The sequence below is a fragment of the Oryza glaberrima genome, chromosome 1 (assembly GCF_000147395.1).
Source record: "Oryza glaberrima chromosome 1, OglaRS2, whole genome shotgun sequence".
Classification (NCBI taxonomy): Eukaryota; Viridiplantae; Streptophyta; class Magnoliopsida; order Poales; family Poaceae; genus Oryza; species Oryza glaberrima.
The window spans coordinates 30,911,989-30,938,048 of record NC_068326.1 but is presented as its reverse complement, the minus strand read 5'-3'; the positions used below and the strand labels follow the sequence as shown (position 1 = coordinate 30,938,048).

Sequence of the window (26,060 nt, the reverse complement as noted above, 5' to 3'; positions counted from 1 at the left end):
AGAATATGTAAATATTTATATTTTTTAAAACAATTCAATAACTTATATATTTGTGAAATGCTATATTTACATATTGTTAGAATTTAAACGAATGGACCTCCGGAAAAAGAATTTCCCATCTAGAGACTTAAGAAGAAAACACTAAGATCATAGACGAGTTGCTAATCAATAACCTGACATAGGCGATTAGTGGCTAAGCCAGTCGGGTTATAGAGATCGAGATAGTGTTGGGAGTAGGAGTGTCGGGAGGGATAGAAACAAACTGAACTAATTAACCGACCGCGCGAAACCGAAATTACCGAGACCGTGCTTTTCGGCTAGAAATTCGGTCGTGCTTCTTCACTAACCGAAATTACGATCATGACCCTCGATTAACCAAAATAACTGAATTAATCGAAATTAGGAAAGCCCAGGAGCTGCACCAAACAGGCTATATTATGAATAAGGCTATCTTGGGGAGTGAATAGGTGCGTCATATATTGTCAGCTATTATATTGTTTGCTATTTAATTATAAAAAATATCCTAAAAGAGGAGAAAGGCTACCAAAATTTTGTTGTAATTTATTTGATTTTTTATCTCCTGAAAATGTCACATATTCTGGTCATGGCTGAAGACTGAACTAATCCACTCAAGAGCGAATTGCTTAATCTTGGGACACCACTATACATCTAGTGGTCTCGTGATAGGCTAAATCAGCGACCCAATTTATTTTCCATAACTAGTACCATGTTCAACCAAGTGCACTTTTAAAAAGTAGATATGTTTAATTAGCATTTATCTCTTTTCCACGCGGGGAGTATGCAAGCATGCAACAAGGAAAGATAGTCCTAATAGCTAAACTTCAAATAAACTTTTATTTCAAATTACATATCCAATTTACAATCCGATTATACCATTGCATTCATTGTGATTAATTAAATTTTTATAACAACATGTTACATGATTATATTATGATGAAAATAAATATATATGTTGTATATTAATTTTATTATATAGAAAAAATACTCGTGCATTGCAATAGGTAAAAATATTTTTGGATCGCTATACATTCTACTATTTGCTTTTGGACCAAAAGCTCGTTCCTCCTTCCTTCTTTTTCAGTCTCAGCCATCAAATCCGGTCGAATCCTCCCCACCAAATCTGGAAGAATCTTTCTCGATATTTCAAAATTGGTTGATGGTTTTTATTCACTCGATCTCCTTTTTCCGTTTTTATCCAAATCGGAGCGAATCCACAAAATTTGGGATAAAACGGTGACTTTCAAATAAAGATTAAATTTAATGAATTAAAGCGAATTGAAAGAGAAAATCATGAGAAAAATGATGAGGGAGTAGGGTTGAATCAATTTTTGCAATCAATTGGTGTAGAGAACACATGGGGAGACATATGGACGTGGCGACGACGCAAGAGTTCGGCCGGGAAAAAAAAACATGGCAGATAAAAAGCAAATTCTTACCTCTTACAAGAAAATGCAACTTAAAAAAATAGCGATGAAGAAAAAAGCGGATGAAAAACTCAGAAAAAAGGCGAGAAAAAAAAAGAAAAAAAACAGCGGATAAAAAAAACCAAAAAAAGCGAAGAAAAAGGCAGACGGGAAAAACGCCGAAAAAACAGACGAAAAAACAGCGGAAAATAGATGGACGGAAAAAAAGAAAAAAAGGATGGAAAACAACCCAAAAAAGGCGAAGAGAAAAGCGGACGAAAAAAAAGGCGAAAAGAAGACGAAAGGGTGTGTTTAGTTCTTTGGGGGTAAAATTCTTTAAGTATACAGACACACATTTAAAGTATTAAACGTAAACTAATAACAGAACAAATTACAGATTCCACCTGTAAACTGCGAGACGAATTTATTAAGCCTAATTAATCCATCACTAGCAAATGTTTACTGTAGCACCATATTATCAAATCATGGCATAATTAGGCTCAAACGATTTGTCTCGCAATTTTCCCCACATTTAATGCCCCATGCATGTATCTAAACATTTGATGTGACGTTTTTGGCCAAAAATTTTTTTATCTAAATAAGGCCGGACAAACAAACAGCGAAAAAAGTATATGGACAGAAAAAACGAAACCAAAGAAAAAAAGGAAGGAAAAAATGGCAAAAAAAAGATAGATAAAAAAGGGAAAAAGAAGCAGACAGAAAGAAAGGAAAAAAGGACCCAAAAAAGAGGAAAAATGAACGAAAAAAAGAAGGAAAAAGGGCGAAAAGGCTTATGCTTAAATTACTTTTTAGACATTGAATGAACAATTTATTTTATTGGTTAGTTGTATAATATGTTGATTAAATTTAATTTCTAGATAGACTTATGTTTTTACCCCCAAAATAGATTTACTTTTAATGTTGTGACAAGTTAATTTTTTTAAGTAACTTCTATAATATATATAAATTACTTTTAGGCTTTATTGGATTTACTTTTTTATGTCTAAGAAGTAATTTAATAAAATCTAAAAGTAATTTAAATATACTATAAATGTAATTTATATTTTTTTATAAAAAATATAATCATGTGAGATCTTGTTATAAAGATTTAATTATTATGAATACAACGATGTAATGGATTGTAGATCGGATCAGTGATTTAAGAGAAAAATTTTTTTGAAGTAGATAGTAGGAATATATTTTGTACTTACTTGAAGAACTAGTAGTACTATAGTTTAAGTAGATTGTTCGAGTCTGAGATGTCCCATCGTTGGTTACGACTAAGTAGATTTTAAGTTAGTCTTATGTTGTTCTCAATGTAATTCGGTCCCGAGTATAATTAATTAATGACCAGATTAATTAATGTAATTCGGTCCCGTTGTTGCGGCCGTTGATCATCATTTTACACGTGTACGCTCCTGATTATTTCCTGATGGCGGTTGCGGGGTAGTTTGATCATTTCCCATAGCAGTAACCGGCATTTGGAGCATATATAAGGAGGAGTTCACTCTCATTTCCGACACATAACTTTGAGCTGAATTACAAGAGGCTCTATTGTATCTTTTATACATTAGAATAATGTAGAGAGTGAGGGGAAACTCTGGAGGAGTGCCCGAAAGTTTGGCGCTTATTCGACTTATACCTCGACGAGTGTAGCTTCCTACGAGGAATTCTAGAGGAGTACCGGAGCTGTCGGTACACTCTGCTCCGGGTTCGGAGAACTTCTTCTATTAAGTAAGCATTCGCATTCCTTTCTTATGTTATTTAATTACTTAGTCTGAGTAAGATATATTTCCATCTTTGCGGGTTCATTGTTTAGTATTTATATTAAGTGCTCTAGTACTAGGACTCTAGATAAAGAAGGAAGTTACTGTACAAGTATTAGAGTAGTAATTAATAACATAGACGTGGTGTCTAGGTTAGAGATTACCTTTGTTTGTTGTGTATCCCACGGATTTATCGGAGGTAGGCGGCAGGTGGTGACAGCCCTGAATCCCGTCCCAGTAATCCTCCACGTTCGGATACATCATAGAGCTATAGCTGGAACCACGCTGGCAGACCAGTAGGGGTCGGTGCCCGAAGCAACAGATAGTAAATTACCTTTGCTTAGTGTAGATAATTAAAGCGCATAGAAAGTCCTCTCTAGCCTGCCTACCTATAGTTGTTGTCCTTGAATCGTCTTAGCATTAGATAGATTACACACGTTCCCTGAGTTCGATATCCTTTTGGGGTCACCCGATGGCGAAGTGCTACAGCGGTATTCTGTGCGCTTGTGGATTTATCTGTGGTAATAAGAAATACCAAAAATGGGCTCATAGGTGCTAGTTAAATTTAAATATACACCTATCCTAACTTATAGGTATCGGTTAGAAGATATAACTTGCACTATAGGTGCCGGTTTTTAACCTACAAGTCAACAGTTGGGTATTGATAGAACCATTGATAGGTACCAATTTATTTAAAAAACCTACACATATATGGAGGGGGGAGGGGGTATAGATAACGGTTCCTATGACAAAACCAGCACCTAAAAGTAGGTCGCACTAATGATCCACAGATACTTTCTTAAGATGGGTGGTTTTTTCTCGGAGGTATAGATGTTGGTTCTTAACATGGAACTGGAACCTATAAATTAGGGATAGGTAACCGGTACCTATAACTAGTGATAGGTACTACTTTTGTTCCAAGAGTCGGTATCTATGTGTATGCAGTATAAATGTCCCCACCTACCTCGAACTGGCCGGGAGCAGACAGTGTGGCACCTCTATTCTGCTCAAGCGGTTAACTAGAGTGTCAGTGTCAAGGATAAGTCATATCTTCTATACATGGGTTTGTAGAATACGGCAATAGCATATACCTAATAGTATACGGAAAGGTATCCTTTGATTAAGTATATATGACGGATAAAGAATAAAATTATCTTCCTGGAATAAAAGTTGTCAGAGTTCTAGTCAAGAAAGGTAAGGTCTACTTAAACCCATATCTTGGTCTATCTCTCCGAGTTTTACTTGTAGAGGAAGATAATCTTCACTATATATACAAGGCCCCCTCGTCTAGAGAGGGGCATCGAGTTATAAGCCATAACCAAAGGCACATCTAGAAGCAATCCAGAGAAAGCTAACGCCATATCATTGAGTAGATCTTGTTGGTCCGTTCTCGACAGCTCCTAGTCGGTGGGTTAATTTAGCCATCTTACTTCCTACTGTAATTCGTGTGGTATTCCTATACAAATTTACGTATAAATTGGAGTAAGTTATTACTTATCTTGAAGGCTCGAACCAGTATAAATCCTTGTCCTTTGTCTCATGGGTCCGATCTCGCATATACCCTAGTTCAATGATCCCCATACTCTATAAATACCGTCTGCAGGTATAGTTCGTCGACATAGAGGAGGGGAGGTTTTGTTTCTTTTTTTTTTTATTTGAGGTCAGGGGCGGAGCTAGAACGAAATGAAGGGGGTGCCATTTGTTTAATTTACTCTACTTTATATCGAGTTTAATTTGATACGAGTGCCTAAATTTATATTGAGGGGGAGGTGCACGCATGGTGAAAATAGGTAAGGTTTAGTTACAAATTTTTTTTTCGCCGGGTTCCTGGGAACCCCCCCCCCCCCTAATGACTCTAGCACCGCCCCTGTTTGAGGTTAGTTTCTCTATACTCTATCAACCTCTCTCTTATCCATGCTTGTTTCTTTAAGAATTGCTAGATTTTTAGCATTTTGGATGTAGATTTTAGTGCTTTGGTATAAATTCTTGCATGCATATTTTATAGATTTTGCACATATTTAGAACGAGTTTAGAGGATTGTTGGGCATTAAGTTACCAGTTTGTTGACAGAAAACACGAGGCCTAAGAGATCTGCTTAACTCCAGTGCAGGTCCAAAGCTCGCCTTCGAATGTATGAGCGTGCCAGTTGATTTGATCCTGTAATCAACAAAAAATAGAAGTAAAGAAACCGCAGTTAAATCTATAAATGATAGCCGATCGGCTAGGTGCCGATGACATATCATCTATCTTTGAGCCGATGTCATATATGCATCGATCGACAGTCATTAATAAATAAGGAGGGACTAAATCTACTCGATCGGCTGCAGATATTACCAATATATAATCTTTATATCGATATATACTTAAATCAAGTGATTGGATAGATCGGTCGCCATGCCGAGACAGTATAAATCACTTAGATCGAAATATATATTAATAATGAGACTATATACGTTTATAGCATAGCCGATCAGATAGATCTAGCATGTATCGGCTAATACTCCGATACCACTCTATATTAAGATATTAAAGCAAGTAGAATATACTAAACAAAAGCCTAATATACTTAAATGCAGCAAGATCTTAACGTAAAGGGCAGATTTAACATGTCAATCAAGCATATAGGATAAAAAGTAGTTAAATCAGGTAAGATCGGCTGAAACTCCGCTACTACCCTAATCAGCAACCAAGAAGCGGGCTAGAGATTGAGATTCTAATCACGACTCATAAGATCAAACTTAACTGATGCAGCTATAAGTATGAAAAGAAGGACAATATCTAGACAATCAAGCCATTGGATGTGTCATAGAGTAGTAGATATCCTATATAATCTAAGTCAACATCGGTATTTAACCTAATCGGCTGCCTTCTATTGACAGATGTTAGCCGATTGTAGGTTGGATATCGATATTGCCAAGGATTGTGTAGGATATATGATAACTCGACGAATTACATAAACAAGATTAGAGTGTCATAAAGATGGAAGCACTAATTCCGAGAACGCAAGCCACCATAACAAGTTTTACCTCTTGTTGAAGATCGAAACCGATGCAGCTCAACCCGAAAGCAATAACTCGTCGAAATAAAACTAAAGCAAAAAAGGGTGGCGATGCGCCGAGATTGTATTGAACCTGTGTGTTAAAAGTTACATAGGGCTCGGGTCTATTTATACCCGAAAATTACAAGATATGTCCATAACGGACACGACTACTATCTCTAACAAACTCTAAGATACCATAAGTCTTTGCGGTAGACTTTTGCCCAAGCATATCTCTAAGGAAATTACCTAAAACATCCTAATTAATAGATACAATTGCCTTCTCATGACTCTATCCATGTGCGGCAATCACCTTGAAGCACCTCAATTCAACCCGATGTTATACATCAAGTTGCATTGTCGGAATCAGTTGCATCGGCTTACCTAGCTCGACTCAGACCCAGCCGATCCTAATCGTAGCCGATCTGGACTCCAGCCGATTCCTGCTCTGTTTCCGAACTCGATCTCCGCCTCCGACTTTGCTTCGATCTAATCTTCTTTCCCGATGCCGATATTACCAAATTTGGTTGTTAACACAGTTGTTGGGATTATAGGTATTGATTATTAAGTAAGAATCGGCACCTATAATGGGGAATAAGGAACCGATAGCTATAATCTTTATAGGTACCGGTTTTACCTATGCGGTTGGGCATTGGTGCTGCCTGGGAAACCGATATCTATGAATGGCTCCCAACCGGTACCGATAAAGGGTCTCGTACTAGTGTAAATAGTTGAATAAGTTAATCAAGCTTATATGATCTAATATATGGTGGTAAGCTGTGGTAAAATATAATAGGCGACCAAATAGCACACCAAGTTTGAAAGTCTGTTAGCATATATGTACATCAACACGTTATCTTGAAAATAAAAATGCACGCAAAACAAAACGGAGAGGACTAGGGATCAGAATCTTCAAACGGTGTTTCACCATATAAAAAAGAATGTTGCGGATATTTCATCACTCGGAATATAATGTTTCAACGAAAATTATTTCAGGTGTTCAATTACTAAGTGAAAAATGTTTCATTGTTTGGTAAAATTTGTTTCACACACATGCAACATTGAAAAAAAAAACTAAGTGCAACATCGAGAGCCTATTGTGTGGAACATCAAAGAAAAAATATTGCACATCTTATGCAACATCCGACCAAAAGATAATGAAACACCCAAATATCCAAAGTGCAACAAACATACACAACCAGACTACAACAGACTGGGAGCTTGAGTCTTAAAGCACATAGCAATGACACACATGTCCTGGAGAATACGATGGTGAAGCTGTCGAGAGGACATGGTGGCCAAGCTCGGCAAGCTCCTCGGCGGCCGGATGGGGACGATGCCGAAGAATGGGTCTAGCATCATGGCCGCCAGAGCCGTGGCGTTGCTGGTGAACCGGAGCGTGCTCGCGATGGAGCAACTGGCAGCGGGGTCGTAGTCTCATAGACGACGCTCCTCCCACAGCCTCCACGCTCATCAGGGAGACACCTTCACTGGTAAGGTTGTCATCGTCGTCCCTCCTTCCACAGCCTCGACGCTCGTCAGGGGGGGGGGGGGGGGGGGGGGGGTGCAAGTGGCGGCGAGTTCGTCGGCATACCTCCACCGCAACCTCCGGCGAGGTCTCGTTGTCGTCTTACCTTCTTCCATAGCCTCGACAGGGGCGGAGCGCAATGGGCCATGGGGGGGTGCCCAGGAACCCGGCCCAAAATCTAAAATACCTTGTTACCCTCATACCTACAGCATAGAGGCACCACCCTAGCCCAACACAGGGATCCCACCCTCCCCCCCCCCCCCTCTCCTCGTCCGGCCCAAATTTAAAAGGCCCAACCGTAAGAAAGCCCCAAAACCAAAAATTACGCAGTGTGAGACACTCAGGGTGTGTTTGGTTCACGATCATACATGGATAGGATATGGCCATCCATATTTTGTTGGATATGGCGATCCAATTTCTTTTTTGGTTGGAGGGATATAGCATGGATGGGAAAAGCTAAAAGTTAGTGGGACCCATTTGTCATATATATATATATATATATATATATATATAATCATCCGAGATCTTGTTTTAAAGATTTAATTATAACAAATATAATGGTGTAATCAAATCATAAATTAGATAAACAGTTTAGGAGAAAAAAATCATTTAGAGCTTGCTTAACAGGAAATCAAACCAACCACAGCCAATCGGAATAGGACACATCACCCAGTCAAAAACTAGATGGCTTCATCCAGCCAAATCGGTCGGATGCACTCACCAGCATATTGAGGGAATATTCCCTATTCTGGGCCGCCCCATCCACCCTGCCCTTCAACCAAACACCACAAAAACTCGAACGGCCATCTCCCATTTAGACTCATCCACCCAACCAAACACACCCTGAAACGCCCAGCGCGCAGGCGCAGCCGACGCGGCGACGCTTCCCCTCGAAGCCTCGCGTGATATCAAAGCGGTAGTTTCGATTTTCTCGCGTGAGTCGCCTCGACGTAGGGCTGACAAAAAAGCTCGAGGCTCGCGAGCTGCTCGAGCTCGACTCGTCCTAGGCTCGATTCGAGCTCGGCTCGAGCTTCAAACGAGCCGAGCCCGAGCCTGTTCCAAAGCTCGCGTGCTTTGTCGAGCCGAGCTCGAGCTTCTAACGAGCCTAGTAATATATGATTTTTGTTGTTATTTAATAAATTAGGAGATCAAATATGTTAGTTGTATGCCTTGTATTGTTATCATATATTTATTTTATTCTTTTTCCTCTTCTATTAATATGATGAACCGGAAATTAATTATTTTTTAAAAGATTATCCTTGAAATATATATTGTTCTAATTAAAAATCAAGCTCGGTAGTCGAGCTCGAGCTTGATCGAGCTCGAACCGAGTCTGTTTAAAAGCTTGAACATTTTATAGGCTCGGCTTGAGCTCGGCTCGGCTCGAGCTTGTATCGAGCTCGAGCCTAGGCAGGCGAGCTCGCTCGAGCTCGGTCGTTGACAACCCTACCTCGACTTCGAATCTCTCTCCTCGCTCTCGTCTGACCTATCGCCTCTCCATGGGAGGTCGCCCTTGCCTCGCCGCTCGCTGGAGACCCAGCCCGACAGCCCCAATCGGAGAAATTTCTCATGTGTAAAGCCTCTCCCTGGTAGGTTGCCTCTCTTTTCTAATTTTTTGCACTGATTAGGCTAGGGCTTGCAACTATAGTGGCATATAGAGAATTAGAGATAGATGACAGGGGCAGGAGGAGGAGGACTGGAGGAGGACGGCGGCAAGCTGCAAGCTAGCAACGGCCAATAGCTGGAGCTTGCCGGCTGGCCGCTCGCCCTAGCTTACCGATCTACTCTGAGCCCCACAAAAATTGCAGCCAGCAGCACTAGCTGAGAGCAACTGAATAAGTGAACTCTTTCTCTCAATTTTTCTTATCCTTAGTTTGTACTAGTTTTGTACCAAAATAAATTTGAAAATTTTTATTTGGTCTTAATAGATTGCTATATAGCACTGGATAGTACGAACAATATGAAGACATTTGTTTTAATTTGTACCAAATCATTTCATAACTTATTCTCTGTTGAAAAGTAAACTATATTTTCAAGGTCATTGTCCTATGGAGGAATGAAGACGGTGGCATTCGCATGATATATTCATATGATTTTGTTAATAGAGGTCTTTGTCTATAGTTGAACCATTATCAACTTCACAAATATTATTAGTTGATTTCTTTGTTATGGTACGTAATTTTTAACTCTTTTTTTTACGTATTTCTTGTGGTATATTCCCTTCAAATGAAGAAATAATGCTTATATTTATTGGTATGCAACTATTTAGTATAATATCGCTCTATAACTATAGATGCCAGTATTACGTAAAGAAAGGTAGCTCTAGCTCCGCCCCTGAGCCTCGACGCTCGTCGCAGGGGCGCTGCCGTCGGCGAGGTCACCGTACCTCCTCCGTAGCCTCCGGCGAGGTTGTAGAGAGAGAGAGAGGGGTTTGAAAGTTGAAGGGATAAGGCTAACATGTGGTGGGGTTGAAAGAGAAAACTAGTGGAGTTGATGGGATGATCTGATGGTGGACCGTGGACCGATTTTTCTTTGAACGCTGGACGTCCGGCTTAAAGCGTTTTCGAAACAAAACACGTACAGTGCAGATAACTCAGGTAAGTTCACAAATCACAATAATCGTGTTCTTGATTGAATAAATGCAGTGATATATACATCCACACTTTATAATCACACATCCCAGCTTCGTCTCTCACGACGATATATAGAAGAACCAGACATGATATCTGCTATACGGCCTAGGCGCACAATATCCACTTGCCACTCCAAACACACACAGCATAGATCGATCACGTACACGAAAGAAGTATGACCATTAGGAGCAGCGCTAGCTACCAGAGCAAGGCCGCCGCCGCGAGCAACGAGGAGGCAGAGCATGCAGCCCACGTACCGCCGCTAAGGCCCCGCGGGTTGCTGCTGTCCACTTCCCCGTCAAATACTCCGACTCCACCGGCACGCCCTCCTCCGCCTCCTCCGCCACGTCCTCCGCCTCCGCCGCCACGTCCTCCTCCACCTCCGCCTCCGCCGCCACGTCCTCCTCCGCCTCCGCCGCCACGTCCTCCTCCGCCTCCGCCGCCACGTCCTCCTCCACCTCCGCCTCCGCCTCCGCCTCCGCCGCCACGTCCTCCTCCGCCTCCGCCTCCGCCTCCGGCTCCTTCCGTGAGGTCCACGAGGCTCGCCGCGCAGAGTAGGACGAGAACGCCGAGCAATGGCAAGAGGCGCCTCATCATCTGATGATCTCTACAGCGTCCGCAGCTTCTGACTTCTGGCCTGTGTGCTAACTTCGACTCGTCTGCCAAGCCGCCAACCCGTCGTTGTGAGAATCCCCATCTCGCGCATGGATACTTGTACACATCTACAGTTGGCCACGGACAGTTGCCAGGTTTTAGGACAAAGACCGAAAGACCGCGTAAATATACTTGTACTATACAACAACGCGTCCGTAGCTAATTGGTTGATTATACTCACGTTTGCGGTTTGTAGGGAACCGATAACTAACTAATTAAACAGCTTGTGAGCTAAATTATCTACTTTAGCTAGGTAATTAGATGGATGAAACTACAATTCAGCTACCGCGTGCCCATATGTATTTTCGAGGTAATTAGATGGATGAAACTACAATTCAGCTACCGTGCCCGTATGTATTTTCGTATTGAGCCGACATTCCAGATTTTCTTGACCAGTATACGCCGTGAGTCGATCTTCTACAGTGGCGAATCCAGCAGGTAGCTTCGTTATGCTCTAGCCTACCCTCCAATTTTTCCAAAAGAATTTCCATACTGGCGCGGCTGGAGCTCTGGGGAAGACGAACAATAGCGATGGGAGAGAGAGAAGCAGCCTGAAGCGGTACCACTACGGTCCAATTCGTCATGCTAGAAACCCACTACGGCCCATCTCTGTCCTCGTCCTTTACTCATCACTTGGCCTACTAGGCTCATTCGTGGCTGATCAAGCCATCAACGAGCAAAAGCTTGCGGCGGCGGCACGGCAGCGAGCAGCCGGAACGCCGGAAGTCGGAAGGGGGGAAGGTGTGGAGTGCAGAGGCGATCTATATAACCATCTAGTAGCAGTGTACTATTGTGAGTCATAATATTCGTTGGCACCTGCGCGGCAAACCACGGATTTGCTAATTTTATCGTCAAATAAAATCAATGTTTTAAATGATTAGATGTAACTCAGTATATATACAAAATAAATGATAACATGTCTTCATATATAGCCTCTGCTTATATAATACAATTCATGTTTTATTTTTTTTAAACGTCATTGTGTTTTGTTATGATATACAAAAGTTATTTCCATGCACAATCTGGATATCGTCATAATTAAGGTAGTCTGCACCTCTTTGTTTTATCTCAAGCTTGTTTCAAAAATAGGTTTGGGTTAATGATTCCTAATTACTCTATGTTATCTAATTGTTAACAAAACTCACATCTTATATAATAATTTGAGTTGTATTAAAAAAGATAAGTTCGCATTATCTTGAAGAACTTGGGAGGAGAAAACATAGTATTATGCGCAAAATGGATAACAATGTCATGCGTGATTATGAGCTAAAGTGAGGTGATTGGATGAGTAATCAATGATTAAATTAGATGGATGAATAGCTTATTGATCCAACGGCTGATAACTATGTACTAATATGATCCGATGGTATAGAATTATTGATGATGTGGCTTCTTGCATGCCTTTTTTTATAGAACTAAATGTCCATTAGTGGGTACCAACTATATAGGAAGATAGGATTTGTCTATTCAACGAGATCCTTAGATTTAAGGCAAGATTTATGAGGAATTGAGTCTCATTTTTTCTATTTGATTTGTTGGTAAATTTGCAATGGAGAAGAAATAGCATTAACTAATCATTTTACAACAAATTTAAGTAATATACCCCCTCTAACTGGGGAACATATTCTATGCACACAAGCTTCTTGTGCACACTCCATGCACACCGACTAGCAAATATCATGAAAATTTCTAAAAAAAAATTGGACATTTACTCCTATTAATATTTCACATATCTACAAAGTCTCATATTCAAATTCATTATATTTTAGCCGTAACAAAAAGTGAAAAATCTAACAATTTTCAGCGTAAAAATATGTCAGAATTTTGTAGAATTTTTTTGTTCAAGGCTACATCGCTTCAACCTCTTGGATCACTTTGGTTAGATTGATATATTTGCCTACCTATTTGTCATATATTGATTAATTCCATGATGAGTACTGTTTTACCTACTCCAGCTCCCCCAAATAGTCCGATTTTTCCTCCACGCCGATAAGGAGCTAAAAGATCGACCACCTTAATACCAGTTTCAAAGATGGATAATTTTGTATCTAACTCGATAAAGGCGGGCGCGGATCTATGAATAGGGAATGTTGCACTAGTATATACAGGACCCAAATTGTCAACAGGCTCCCAAGAACGTTGAAAATTCATCCAAGAGTCCTCTTTTCTCAAGCCACATCTGTGTGCAATGCATTCCCCATGATCTCCATTCAACCCCACCTAGGAAGTCGTGATGGCAAAGAGTAAACAAACTAATCACTCCACCGAGGGCCAAAGCCCATGTTTTGCATCACTTTAAGCAAATATTCCCATGAGACTGAGTCAAAAACTCTAGCAATGTCTAGCTTGAAAATGAGTGTTGGCTTTCTCTTCGCGCTCACTAAGGTAGGTGTGTTCCTCTTAGGAAGCAGGGTGATTGCTGCTCTATTGAGTGCTCCAAAATCAGCTGAACTGTTAAGTTAATGGAATCTCTACTCCTCTGAAAAAATGAATGAATTCAAACAATTTAATCTGGACAAAAGCGTTCTTTTGTTCAACTCTAAACTACAATTTTCTCAGTTGTTTGTTAGCACACTTTTTTAATTGTTAAATGGTGTATTTTTTATAAAAACTTTTATACAAAAGTTTCTTTTAAAAAATCAAACAAACTTATTTTTAAAATTGGAAACAATTAATACTCAATTAATCTAATTAATCTTGTGCTAATAGTTTATTTCGTTTAAAGAACTGAACGGAATCAAAGATTGAAACTATGCCGAAGACATAGAGAGCTTACAAAACATTCACAATAACAACCTTGGCGCATCCACAGTAATAATTGTTTAATCACACTTATTCCTGTTGGCTAGCTTTCTGCCTATTACACGTCAACAGGATGATAGAACTGACATCAGCCAGACGCACACACCACACGAAAGGAGACAATAGTACTGACATCAGCTAGACGCACACACCACACGGAAGGAGCTCCTCTGACTTAAAAGTCAGAGGGACATAGGTTCCTGACAGATGGAACCCACACTAACTGGTCCACACGTTAGAGAGAAATATCCCTCGCTTAAGTTAGAGGAGCCTTGTCGCACTCGCACACACCACACCTTACCAGTATAACCACTTCCCAAACACACTGCACGTCTGCACGCATATTACAGTATCACATAAACGAAAGGGGAAGCCCGCTACAGGAGTACGGCGACCGCGGCGATCACCGAGGAGGCGATGCAGGCCGCCCATGTACCGCCGCTGAGGCCACGCGGGCTGCCGCTGCCGCTGCCTCCTCCCCTACCCCCGCCACCGCTGCTGTGCCCGCCCCCTCCGCGCCGCGCTTCCGTGACGTCCATGAGGCTCGCCGCGCAGAGCAGGACGAAGAGGCAGAGCGCGCAGAATGGCAGGAGGCGCCTCATCTTTTCTCTGCTGACTTCGACTTAGCTCGCTCGTCCGCTTGCCGACTAGCCGTGTTCTGCAGCTGCTGCATCGCGCAAGAGTATTTATGCACCTCTAGAGTTGACCTGCAGGGGAAGGAAATTTTTTTAAGAATGTTGGCAAGGATTTTTTTTTTTTGATACAGAATACCACACTACACGTGTCAGTGAATGCTCATTGGTTCATTATACATGATATATGTATGAAAGCGTTGAGAATTTTAGAGAATCATTTGGTGCCACTTCATTGATAGCACTTTGGCTTCATATACTACTGATGATTGCATTGTAAAAAACCATTAAGAATTGAGCGAACAGCTTGAGCTCAAGTATCTACTCTGGCCTATCTAGCTAGACAATTAGATGCATGGATGATCAGGAGGTTAATTAGCGTATTTTCGTATGCATGTGCCATGTGTACACAGTAGCATGCAGGTATATTATTACTGGAAAAGAGAAATATACATATATTAATTCCATTATTTCTTTATTAGTGTATCTAGAAGCTGGAAGACCAGCAGGTCTTGACCATTTTAGGCGCTTAGATCATTGCTGTTATCTTCGAACTTTGGCCTTTGGGCCTGCCCTCCGGCCCGTCCTAACTCCTAAGCTCGGTTCAATCTGTCTTTGACAACATTATGCAGAGCGCTCGGGTGGATCAGTGGAGTGCGGGCAGCAACATCTTGGGGGCCCTTCTCGCCGTAAAAATCCGATCTCACATCCGCGTCCTCTATCCGTTAGGAGTCTAGGTTTCTTCTAACGCGCACCTGGTTGTTTTGTAAATTTTATAAACTGTGGCGTCTGCTGCTAGCAGCCTCACCGGTAACAAGACACGACAGAGAGCAGCGGCGACCAGCAAGCAAAATGTGCCAGGGAATGAGGGAGTAAGACAAATCTGGCCCTTTTTGTTGATCACGAACAAAAGAATCATCAATTACGGAATTGCAAATCTCACGAACTTAATTTACAACGAACAATTAATCAATAATCACACATTTCCTCGTCTCCTTGCCGATCATTCATGGCGACAGCCCGGACACTTTCCGGAAAACTCATCCCCTGTGCCCACTGCACAATCACATCACACAAGTCACTTACACAAAGCATCATGTATTGTATTTCATGAAGCGGAGCTACAAGAGCATGGCCGCCGCGGCGAGCAGCGAGGAGCCGGCGCACGCCGCCCAGGTGCCGCCGCTGAGGCCGCGCGGGCTGCCGCTGGTTCTCGTGGCGCTCCCTCTGGCCCCGCCGCCGCCGCCGATGTAGGTGCGGCCTCCGCCTCGCCGCTCTTCCGTGACGCCCATGAGGCTCGCCACGCAGAGCATGGCGAGGACGAGCGTGCAGACGGGCAGCAACGACGACGACCGCCTCATCTTCTGTCTTGTGGTTATCTGAGCACGAAAGCACAGTCCGGCAGCTTTTCTTGTGTGATTTCTTCGTCTTGCCTTCCAAATTCCAACCCTGCACGTATCTTGTCCAAGCTGCAGTATCGGGTTGACCGGTCAGATTATTTTGACCAGTATGCACCACCAGTACCTCGCAGATTAATGGCTATGTTTAATAATTAATTTAGTAATTTTGTGGTACTGAACGTGTTCTTTCCCTCTTTTTGACTAGAATTCGTCTTCTTTTGCTCTCTTGACAGACGAGTTGATCTGAAACTTAGTACCTGTTTAGATTTCAACTTTTTTCTTTAAACTTTTAATTTTTTCGTCATATTAAACTTTTTTACACATATAAATTTTTAACTTTTCATCGCATTATTTTAATTTTTTTAAACTTCTAATTTTAATGTGAAACTAAACACAGTCTTAATTGATGGATGCATGGTTAGTGACTTTTCATTTGTTTAGCATATGTTGCCTGTTACTGGGGACAACCTCGTTGATGTTATCCTCAAGCTTTGTCACCAAATTTTCTAAAAGGGCAGTAGCAGTGCACCGTTCCCCCGGCTCATTATCCCAACTTCCATGTAAGAAAAAGGAGACGAGGCACACATAGAGCTACAAGCTATCCAATGCAGGGTATCTTCAGCTGGGCCCCACTAAACTTTACATTTCAGCCCCTCCCCTTTTTAAGTTCAGTCCATATATTTTTGTCATTTTACGATTTTACAATAAAGTCTCTTAAGACATAAAATAACTTACAAATAAATCCTTGGACCCACCCAGTCAGCCTATTATTATCCCTATCCCCAAATCACGCCAGAGAAGACTTCTTCTCCATCGTCACATCGCGCTCCACGCCATCTCCTCCACAGCATACGGCGTCGCCCCTCCACCGGCCACCGCGCCTCTCTTCCTCCTCCGACCAACCTCTATCTTCCTCCGGTCGTCCCCTCCTTTTCTTCACCGTCCCTTTTCTGTCGCCGGACGGGACGGCAAGCTTGGCAACAGGCGTGGAGGCGACGAGCTAGGCAGCGACCGTACGAATCGAGCGACGAGCTCGACGCCTCTCTCCTCCCAGGCGTTAGGACGAGTGGATGGATGAGAAGCTCCACGGCACCGCCGGATTTGGCATGGCGTGGGGCAGCAGGAGCGAAGATGGATCTCGGCGGTGCAAATCGGGTCGACGAACTCCGCACGGCAGCCCGGAGTTGGAGGCTGCAGCCGCCATCGAGCTCTTCCGCGGCGGTCATGGAGGCCTCCTCCACTACTCAGATCGGCGTCCACGACGGCGGCAACCCTGACGGCGAAGCGGCAGCACGTGGCGAGGGACTAGGCATGGCGGCAGGCGGGTTGCATTCCAGAACCGAACCGACGGCTTCGCGCTCTGTGCCTTTTTCCGCTTTTTGGGTGAGGAACTCGCGTCTCAACAAGGAACGACAAGCTCAGCGAATGAGCGAAGGCACAAGGGCCCACACCCTCTCTCCTCCACGGCATCACGCGGCTGAGTTGGAGGCATGAAGTAACGCTCCACCGTGGTGCACTGTGAGAGTCCTAAGCGCGCTTCTCTCTACGGCTTTAACTTGCAAGTTTTTACATTTGCATGGCTGATAGTGATACGCGCCTACGCGGCAGACACCCCAGCTAGGATGTTTTACAGTATCTGAACGAACAAGTTCTCGATCAACTAACGGCTAAATGCTCCAGCAATTTTGAGAGCGACGCTTACGAATTAAAAAAAAAAACGCATTTTACTTATCTGGAAACTCGTTTATTACGTACATGCACGTGCCAGTTAGGTTGGTGGGTAGCTCGTCCGGGGAGCATAGGTTAGACAGATGCAGAAATACCCACAGTAATATAAAATAGAGGAAGTAATTTATAATTTTCTCTATCATCATCCTCCCACGGTCCCACCTATATACACCTAATTTAATTGGGAGTATATAGTTATTTTCCCTTCCTAAGTAGCATCTCCGAAATAATTTAGAATCCTTATATTATGGAACCAAGATAGTACTTTCACAAATCATAATAATCGTATTTTTGTTGGACTAAAAAAATACCCATGCGTTGCAACGGGAAGACTAATCGTTTAAGTTCATGACACCTTGCATGTGTAGTATTTTGACATTATGGATCATGATGTTGACCCACATGGCAAGCTATCACGTAGCGCTTGCTTCACTTGATTGCAAAATTCACTTTGAACTAATAAATGGCAGCAAATCGGAGTCGTTACACACACGGAAAAAATTAATGAAACCGATCGCACGTGTGGATAAAACGGACGATGGACGCAATGTTTTACCGGAAGCCTTATATATTTTTTAATTAGGATAGAAAACATGTTAACACCTTCAAACTCCCAAATCAGTAAAGTCGAGTCTAATTTGACGGGTTACCAAATCAATAGGAGTTGAGTCTAATTTGATAGATTCATGGGATTTGATGGTTTTAATCTTATTGAGCAAAAATAATTAGGAAACATGAACATAAATAAAGTTTATATGAATAAGCAATCATATATATATATATATATATATATATAATTCTATTTTTGAAAATAGAAAATACTTAAAATCACACATAGAAAAAAACCAATTTTAGCCTGGCCCAAAAACTTGCGACCTGCTTCTTTGTGGAGTACGCGTGCGCGGCCCATGAGGCGGCCCATCAGCACGGCAGCATGGCAATGGCACCAGCCCGACATGGGAGACGCCGAGGCCGTCCGATCTTATGGACGATCCCGATTGATTCCAACATGGAAAAAAATTCGGCAGCCCAACCCTAACCCTAAAATCATTTCCCCGATCCCCTTCCTCTTCCTCACGAAAAGCAATGGCGGCGGCGGTGATTCGGGCGGAGTGATGGTGGCGGCGATGATTCCGGCGAAGCGACAGCGTTTCCAACAAGCAGCAACAGTACGAAGTCCCTTCCTTTCTCTCGTGAAAAGCGGCAGCGGCGACGATTCTGACGAGCGGCGATGGCGCGTAGCGTGAAGCCACGGCTGTCCGAGCCACTCGGATCTCGTGCAACGAACTGATGCCACCCGAGCCCGGTATGATGTCGTGCATGGGGCCGTCCTGGTTCTCCTCCGCACGCAGCCAATGCCGCGACGACGAGCCTCGACCTCACGCGACCGACAAAGACGGGCGCAAGGCCAGTCCAGGGCAATGGCTAGGGTGCGTGCACGGTGGTGCGGATGCCGTGATCACATCACATGATGGCGGCGATTTGCCAAATCGGCAAGTCATCAATCCGATTCGCTTAGGGATTTGCCAAGGTTCTAATTTTGGGGAGTTTTCGATTTAGGGTTTCTGAAATCATGCCAAGTGTGGTATTTTTGTATGTTGTATATTGAAGTTCTCATGGTGTAACACGATTTGGTTTAAATTTGATTCGATCTATGTAAAATCTTGACTAGAACCAATTTGATGTGGACTCGGGATGACGCGACAGGGACTGATGAAATTTTTTTTACGACGGACGAAAATATTTTAGCAGAATCCTTACGTATTTTTAAGTAGGTATAGATATAGATATATAAAATTTGTCAAACCACATGATCATCACAAAATTTATATAATGTATATATTTTTTATAGGTTAATGACATCTATGGTCAACTATGCAGAGCTATAAAAGGTTACTATTTGTACATCATACCAGTCTTGAAAAATTAAAACTTTCAAGATCCTGGACATCAATTTGTGAGTACTAATCTAGGGGTATCTTTTAAAATATTTTGTATATACTGAAGTATAGGATAAAATATACTATTAGAAGTGAAAATAAAAATATGCTAGGAGCCATATGCCACGTGCTGACGTGCAGGTTCGCCTTTTCTCCACCCGCCTCTTTCTTTTCTCCTTCTCTCGCCATCTCCATCCTCTCTCGCCATCTCTCCCGTCTCCTCGAATCCTAAGCCCTGGCGGCGGCTGCTCCCTCCCTGGCGGTGGCTGCTGCTCTTCCTCCCGGCGTGGTGGCGGCTGCTCCCCTCCCCGTCCTGGTGGCATCTGCTACGCCCCCCTCCCCGACGTGGAGCCGAAGGCGGCTCCTGTTGCCTCTCCCCGGTGTGGGAGCGTGGCGGCAGCGGCGGCGGTTGCTTCCCTCCCTGACGTGGTGGCAGCGGCTGCCCCCCCTCCCCCCCCAACATCGTGCTGACGGTGGCTCCTACTCCCCCTTCCCGGCATGGCGACGGCGGCTGTGGCGGCTGCTTCCCTCCCCCGGCGTGGTGGAAGCAGCTGCCCGCCGCCCCCTCCTTCCCGGCTGCCCCCCCATCTCCCCGATGTGGAGCCGATGGCGCTTCTCTCCTCTATCGCGACGGTTTGATTTGGGAATATTTTAAGGATTTTGTGATTTAGGATGTTGATTCAGTAACCACCGTGATGAGGATTAGGTTTCTTGCGATCAAATTCATGAGCTCTAGATTAAATTTTGGCTTTTTCATACTGTTTTTGGCTGTATCATTGATTGATTGATTTGGGGATCGCTTGGGGATTTTTTTTTCTATGTTGGACTCGGACTGGAAGGACTAAGGACGGATGAAATGGACATCGCAAAAATCGCAAAAAAACGCACACAAGAGGGAATCGGACTTGAGCAGTGGGACGATGTACGAAAATATTTGGCAGAAACATCTTAAAGATTTTATAATAGGTAAAGATACATCACACTTTTACATATAGTACTTTCACAACTCACAATAGTCGTATTCTTGATTGGATACAACATACTTTTACCCATTTATCTCACGATCAAAGACAGAACAGTAATATATCTGCGAGGCGCCCAAACTAGTTGCCACCCCAAACACCAATCCAAATCCAGTACTGCACATGGGTTCAGTAGTGCATGCTGCACAGGACCCTCTCTCCCCAAGCACACATCACACATATCACGTAGTACAAAAAAGCATGTAAAAGCAAACAACAGCGCGCTTTACCATATAGGCGCCGCGCTACAGGAGCAAGGCGACCGCGGCGAGCAGCGAGGAGGCGGACCATGCGGCCCACGTACCGCCGCTGAGGCCGCGGGGGCCGACTCCGGCCCCGAATGGTATGCCGTCCTCGCCTGCGGCGCCTGCAAGTCCTCCACTTCCGCCTCCGCCTCGCTGCCCTTCCGTGACATCCACGAGGCTCGCCACGCAGAGCAGGACAAGGACGCAGAGCACGGTGAATGGCAGGAGGCGCCTCATCATGAAATGATCTCTACAGTATCCGTAGCTTCTGACTTCTGACCTCTGCTAACTTCGACTCGTCAGCCAACTCGTCGTTGTGAGCACTGAGCATCTGCATCACGCATATACTTATGCACATTTAGAGTTGACCTTTGGCCAGGTTGTTGGACAAAGTATACCGCATACAGCAACGTGTCAGTAGCTTATTAGTAGTTGGTTACCCTGATCATGGCCGATAAATACTCGGCCTATATATAATAATAACGTTTGCGGTTTGTAGCAAATTGATAACAAACAAATTAAACAGTTTGTGCGCTGAATTATCTACTCTAGCTAGATAATTAGCTGGATAATGCTACAATATATGCAGCTACCGTGCCGTGTATTTATTATACACGATATCGTATTGAGCCGGCCAGCCCCAACCAGGTTTTTCTTGGCTAGCTAGTATACGCCGTGAGTCCTCTGCTAGCTACCTGTAACCCGTTTGAAACCTAGAAAAATAAAACATATAGGAAAATAAAATGCAAGAAGATAGATGTAAAACAGAGAAAAATAGAAAACACAGGAAATATAGAGGTATAGCTGTTTGGAACAAAGGAATTTGCTCTCTATATTTGACAAGAAAATTACAGAGCCCGGTAGCTTTCTCTCTTGTCCATATAGGAAAATTTCCATGAAGTTTCGATGGAGTCTTGTTTTTCTGTGAAATTGGTTGGAGAAGTGGAGGAAAGGAATTCAAATCTTAGGAAAACTATTTACGAGTTCCTTTGTTCCAAATGGCGCAACAGTGAATTTTTTTTCTAAAGAAACGGAATCCTTCACAGTTCCCTCTCGAAATTCCTCCAATCCAAATGGCCTCAGTGGTTTCTAGTCAACTTCGTCAATTTCCTCCACCCATGGTTTATAGCTGCCACAACAACCGTAACAGGGTACTACTGCCATCTCCCGCAATAATACCTAGCTACTACATTGTGCTGTAGATTGAAATGTGGAATTTGATCCTCTAAATTGAATTGTAATTTGTAGTCAAATGTTGTTGTTGATTGCTCACTTTGTTTTTTTAATAAAAATATGATACAAATATTAATTAACTTTTCAATTAATACTATATGGGATGTTTGGTTGATGTCTAACCTTGCCATAACTAAGTTTAGACTAGTTGAGACATGGTGGCACAAGTGTGGCTTAGAAATAGTTGGCCACAAGTGTGGCAAGCTTGGCTTCAAATTTGAGAGTATGACATGTGGGTCCTAAGGCTACGAAAGTATGGCATGACACAATTACCGTAACAAACCAAACACACATCTAAAAAATTGTGGCATAACTAAAGTGTGGCGTGGCAAAGTGTGGCAAGCAACCAAACATCCCCTATATATCATACTATCATGCATATGGGCGAGTATCTTGTACGGAGTATAAATTTATTTACCTTTTAGATTTTATGTTTCCATTGTTATGCAAGGAGAGCTAGTAACATATAAAAATTAAGTCATATTTTTTTTTGTCTTTTATCCACTATTAAAATATAGTATTTAAGTACCTCTTTGCTTTTATAATATAACATTGTTGACTTTTGAACATAATGGTTAACTATTTGCCTTCATAAAAAAATATGAAAGTATGGAAAATATAAATCATGCTGAAGGTACCTCTTTCCAGATAAAACAAGTCACAAATGATATATCAAAATTCAGTAGGCTATACATTTTAAAACAGGGGACTAACTCCTATTGGCCTTTACTTGGTTCCACCTCTATAATGTGAGCATGAAGACAAACCTTTGTTAGTAGTTAAAAAAAAAGTAAATTTCACAAAACTACAAATATTTTGTACAATTTATCATAAAACTACAGATATAAGAGTTTGTTTCACAAAACTACAGATTTAGTGTCTCTGTTTATCACAAAAATATAGGTATTTTGTATAATCTATCACAAAACTATAGATTTAAGAACTTGTTTCACAAAACTACAGATTTAGTATATTCATTTGTCACAAAACTACATATTTAGTGTCTTCATTTATCACAAAACTACAGATTTAGTGTCTCTATTATTACAAAACTACAGGTTTTAACAATGCTAAAACATGTAGTTTTGTGATAAGGAAAACATTAAACCTGTAGTTTTATGATAAATAAAGATATTAAATCTGTAGTTTTGTGAAACAAGTTTTTAAATTTGTAGTTTTGTGATGGATTGTACAAAGTACCTATAGTTTTGTGATAAACGAAGACACTAAATCTGTAGTTTTGTAAAATAAGTTCTTAAACGCGTAGTTTTATGATAGCTCGTGCACACTATCTATAGTTTTATGAAATTTAATTTTAAATAAATAAATAAATAATAGAGTGTAACGAAAGTAAATAAGAGAGTGTAATGAAAGGTCAAAAACATAGGCCAGGATTTTGGCCTATACGTACAGCCCTAGGTAACGATGTGGCGTAGTAAGGACAATAGCAATGTATCATATGTATTTGCCAGAGCTTAGATGTCACATGGGCTAAGGAAAGTGATATACACAAGGCTCACAATGTAGCAACCTCACGTGGGGTCAAATTTTTTTTTCCTTTTTTCTCCACTTTTCCCCCTCTCCCCCTTTCCTCGAGACCGACGCTTCCTTTCTTCTCCCCCTCTCTCTCCTCTCACGCTCGGGCGGCGACCCAACGTCGCTCTCCTCTCCTTCTACCGTCACGGGACGGCCGTGCGGAGCAGCAGTCCGAGCGAAGACAGGGTCAGGGAGGCCAGGCGGAGCATCGGCGGGGTTTGGCGCTTGCCGGCACAGTAGTGGGGGAAGGTGGGAGCTCGGTGGCGTGGTAGCGAGGGACAGTGAGCTCGGGTGGGAGCTCCGACTCGGCGTAGATGCGGCTTCTTCGACGAGCTTCTCCCCCTTCTCTCCTCTGTCTTGCTTTCTCGCCATGGGTGTGGATGCAATTCTTTCTCTGTGAAAAAACTATTTTCTTCTGATAAGGTTCTCGGAGCCAAACGAGAGCGTGCTAACCCCCTTATCTCCTCTACGCATGTAACCTGTCTAGCTAGAGAGTTGAGGTCAAATACTACATAGATACACTGTGAATGGCCTAATAGATTACAGAGCGGAAATGCTACACGGATAGGAGGCTCCTGCAGCTGCAGGGGGAGCAACCCGAGTGAGCGAGTTTGCGTCACCGGAAAAAGGACACGGCAGAGAGCAGCGGCTGTACAGGGACAAGGACCAGCAAGCAAAATGTGCCAGGGACTGAGGGAGTAAGACAAATCTGGCCCTTTTTATTGATCACTAACAAAAGAGTCATCTTTCTTAGAATACACAAGAAACACATCTTTGTATTAAGAAGAATAAAAGTAATTTACAAGAAAACTAAAAGAAAAAGAGAGGATGGGATAAAGGTTAGAACCGAGCTAAGCTAAGCCTATTCTCACTAGAACAATGGGCGAACAGAGATGCCAAGGGGCTAGACACGTAGCACTGGAATTGCCGCATTGGCCAAGCGCCAGAGTTCCGCTTCAGCGACCATTGCCTTCGCTACCTTCGGCTACGTCCTCTGTTGTTGGTTAAAGACCCAATTGTTTTTTTTCCTTCCATTACCCAAACAACAAGGGCAACAATGATTTGTCAAACCCTCTTCAATGAGATTTTGGAATCTTCTTCCGGGTATTGCAAAACCAAAGGAAGAAGATGACATTCATCGGTAGACATACAGGCTGTTCGATTGCACTGAGAGCGACCCACCAAAAGCTTCTCTAAAACAAAAGAATCATCAATTACGGAACTGCAAATCTCACGAGCTTAATTTACAACGAACAGTTAATCACACTTTTCCTCGTCTCCTTGCCGATCATGACGACAGCCCGGACACTTTCCGGAAAACTCATCCCCTGTGCCCACTGCACAACCACATCACACAAGTCACTTATATACACGAAGCATCATGTATTGTATTCCATGAAGCGGAGCTACAAGAGCATGGCCGCCGCGGCGAGCAGCGAGGAGCCAGCGCACGCCGCCCAGGTGCCGCCGCTGAGGCCGCGCGGGCTGCCGTTGGTTCTCGTGGCGCTCCCTCTGGCCCCGACGCCGCCGCCGCCGATGTAGGCGCGGCCTCCTCCGCCTCGCCGCCCTTCCGTGACGTCCATGAGGCTCGCCACGCAGAGCATGGCGAGGACGAGCGCGCAGACGGGCAGCAACGACGACGACCGCCTCATCTTCTGTCTTGTGGTTATCTGAGCACGAAAGCACCGTCCGGCAGCTTTTCTTGTGTGATTTCTTCGTCTCGCCTTCCAAATTCCAACTCTGCACGTATCTTGTCCAAGCTGCAGCGCGCGCCATGTATTTATACACACCTGATCGGGTTGACCGGTCGTCCGGCCGGTCATATTATTTTGACCAGTATGCACCACCAGTACCTCGCACATTAATGGCTGTGTTTAATAATTAATTTAGCGATTTTGTGGTACTGAACGTGTTCTTTCCCTCTTTTTGACTAGAATTCGTCTTCTTTTGCTCTCTTGACAGACGAGTTGATCTGAAACTTAATTGATGGATGCATGGTTAGTGACTTTTCATTTGTTTAGCATACGTTGCCTGTTACTGGGGACAACCTCGTTGTCTCGTTGATGTTATCCTCAAGCTTTGTCACCAAATTTTCTAAGCGCGCTTCTCTGGACGGCGACAGCTTGAAAGTTTTTACATTTGCATGGCTGATAGTGATACGCGCCTACGCGGCAGACACCCCAGCTAGGATGTTTTACAGTATCTGAACGAACAAGTTCTCGATCAACTAATGGCTAAATGCTCCAGCAATTTTGAGAGCGACGCTTCCGAATTAAAAAAAAACGCATTTTACTTATCTGGAAACTCGTTTGCGTACATGCACGTGCCAGTTAGGTTGGTGGGTAGCTCGTCCGGGGATGACTCTTGCTGACTTTTAATACACGGTTCCGACTTCTTTCCTCTGATCACACACGTTGCTAGGCTGGCTAGCTAGCTAGGAAACTGTTCAGAAAACAGGAGGAAATCTGGCACAACCCTTT

General features: G+C 43.0%; 2 protein-coding genes across 2 annotated transcripts; both read right to left on the bottom strand.

Moving 5' to 3' along the window:
* Positions 1-15,366: 15,366 nt before the first annotated feature.
* On the bottom strand, positions 15,367-15,953 carry LOC127760349 (uncharacterized). The gene has a single exon (XM_052284588.1). It carries the CDS (start codon positions 15,835-15,837, stop codon positions 15,598-15,600), a length of 240 nt encoding a protein of 79 aa, XP_052140548.1. The 5' UTR covers positions 15,838-15,953; the 3' UTR covers positions 15,367-15,597.
* An 8,334-nt stretch (positions 15,954-24,287) lies between these two features.
* Positions 24,288-25,362, bottom strand: LOC127759934 (uncharacterized). Its single transcript, XM_052284147.1, has one exon. The coding sequence runs from the start codon at positions 25,230-25,232 to the stop codon at positions 24,987-24,989; it is 246 nt and encodes an 81-aa protein (XP_052140107.1). The 5' UTR covers positions 25,233-25,362; the 3' UTR covers positions 24,288-24,986.
* Positions 25,363-26,060: the final 698 nt, after the last annotated feature.

Bases quoted from the DNA above. Each gene is read 5' to 3' on its own strand.
- LOC127760349 (XM_052284588.1), bottom strand. From the start codon at position 15,837: ATGAGGCGGTCGTCGTCGTTGCTGCCCGTCTGCACGCTCGTCCTCGCC.
- LOC127759934 (XM_052284147.1), bottom strand. From the start codon at position 25,232: ATGAGGCGGTCGTCGTCGTTGCTGCCCGTCTGCGCGCTCGTCCTCGCC.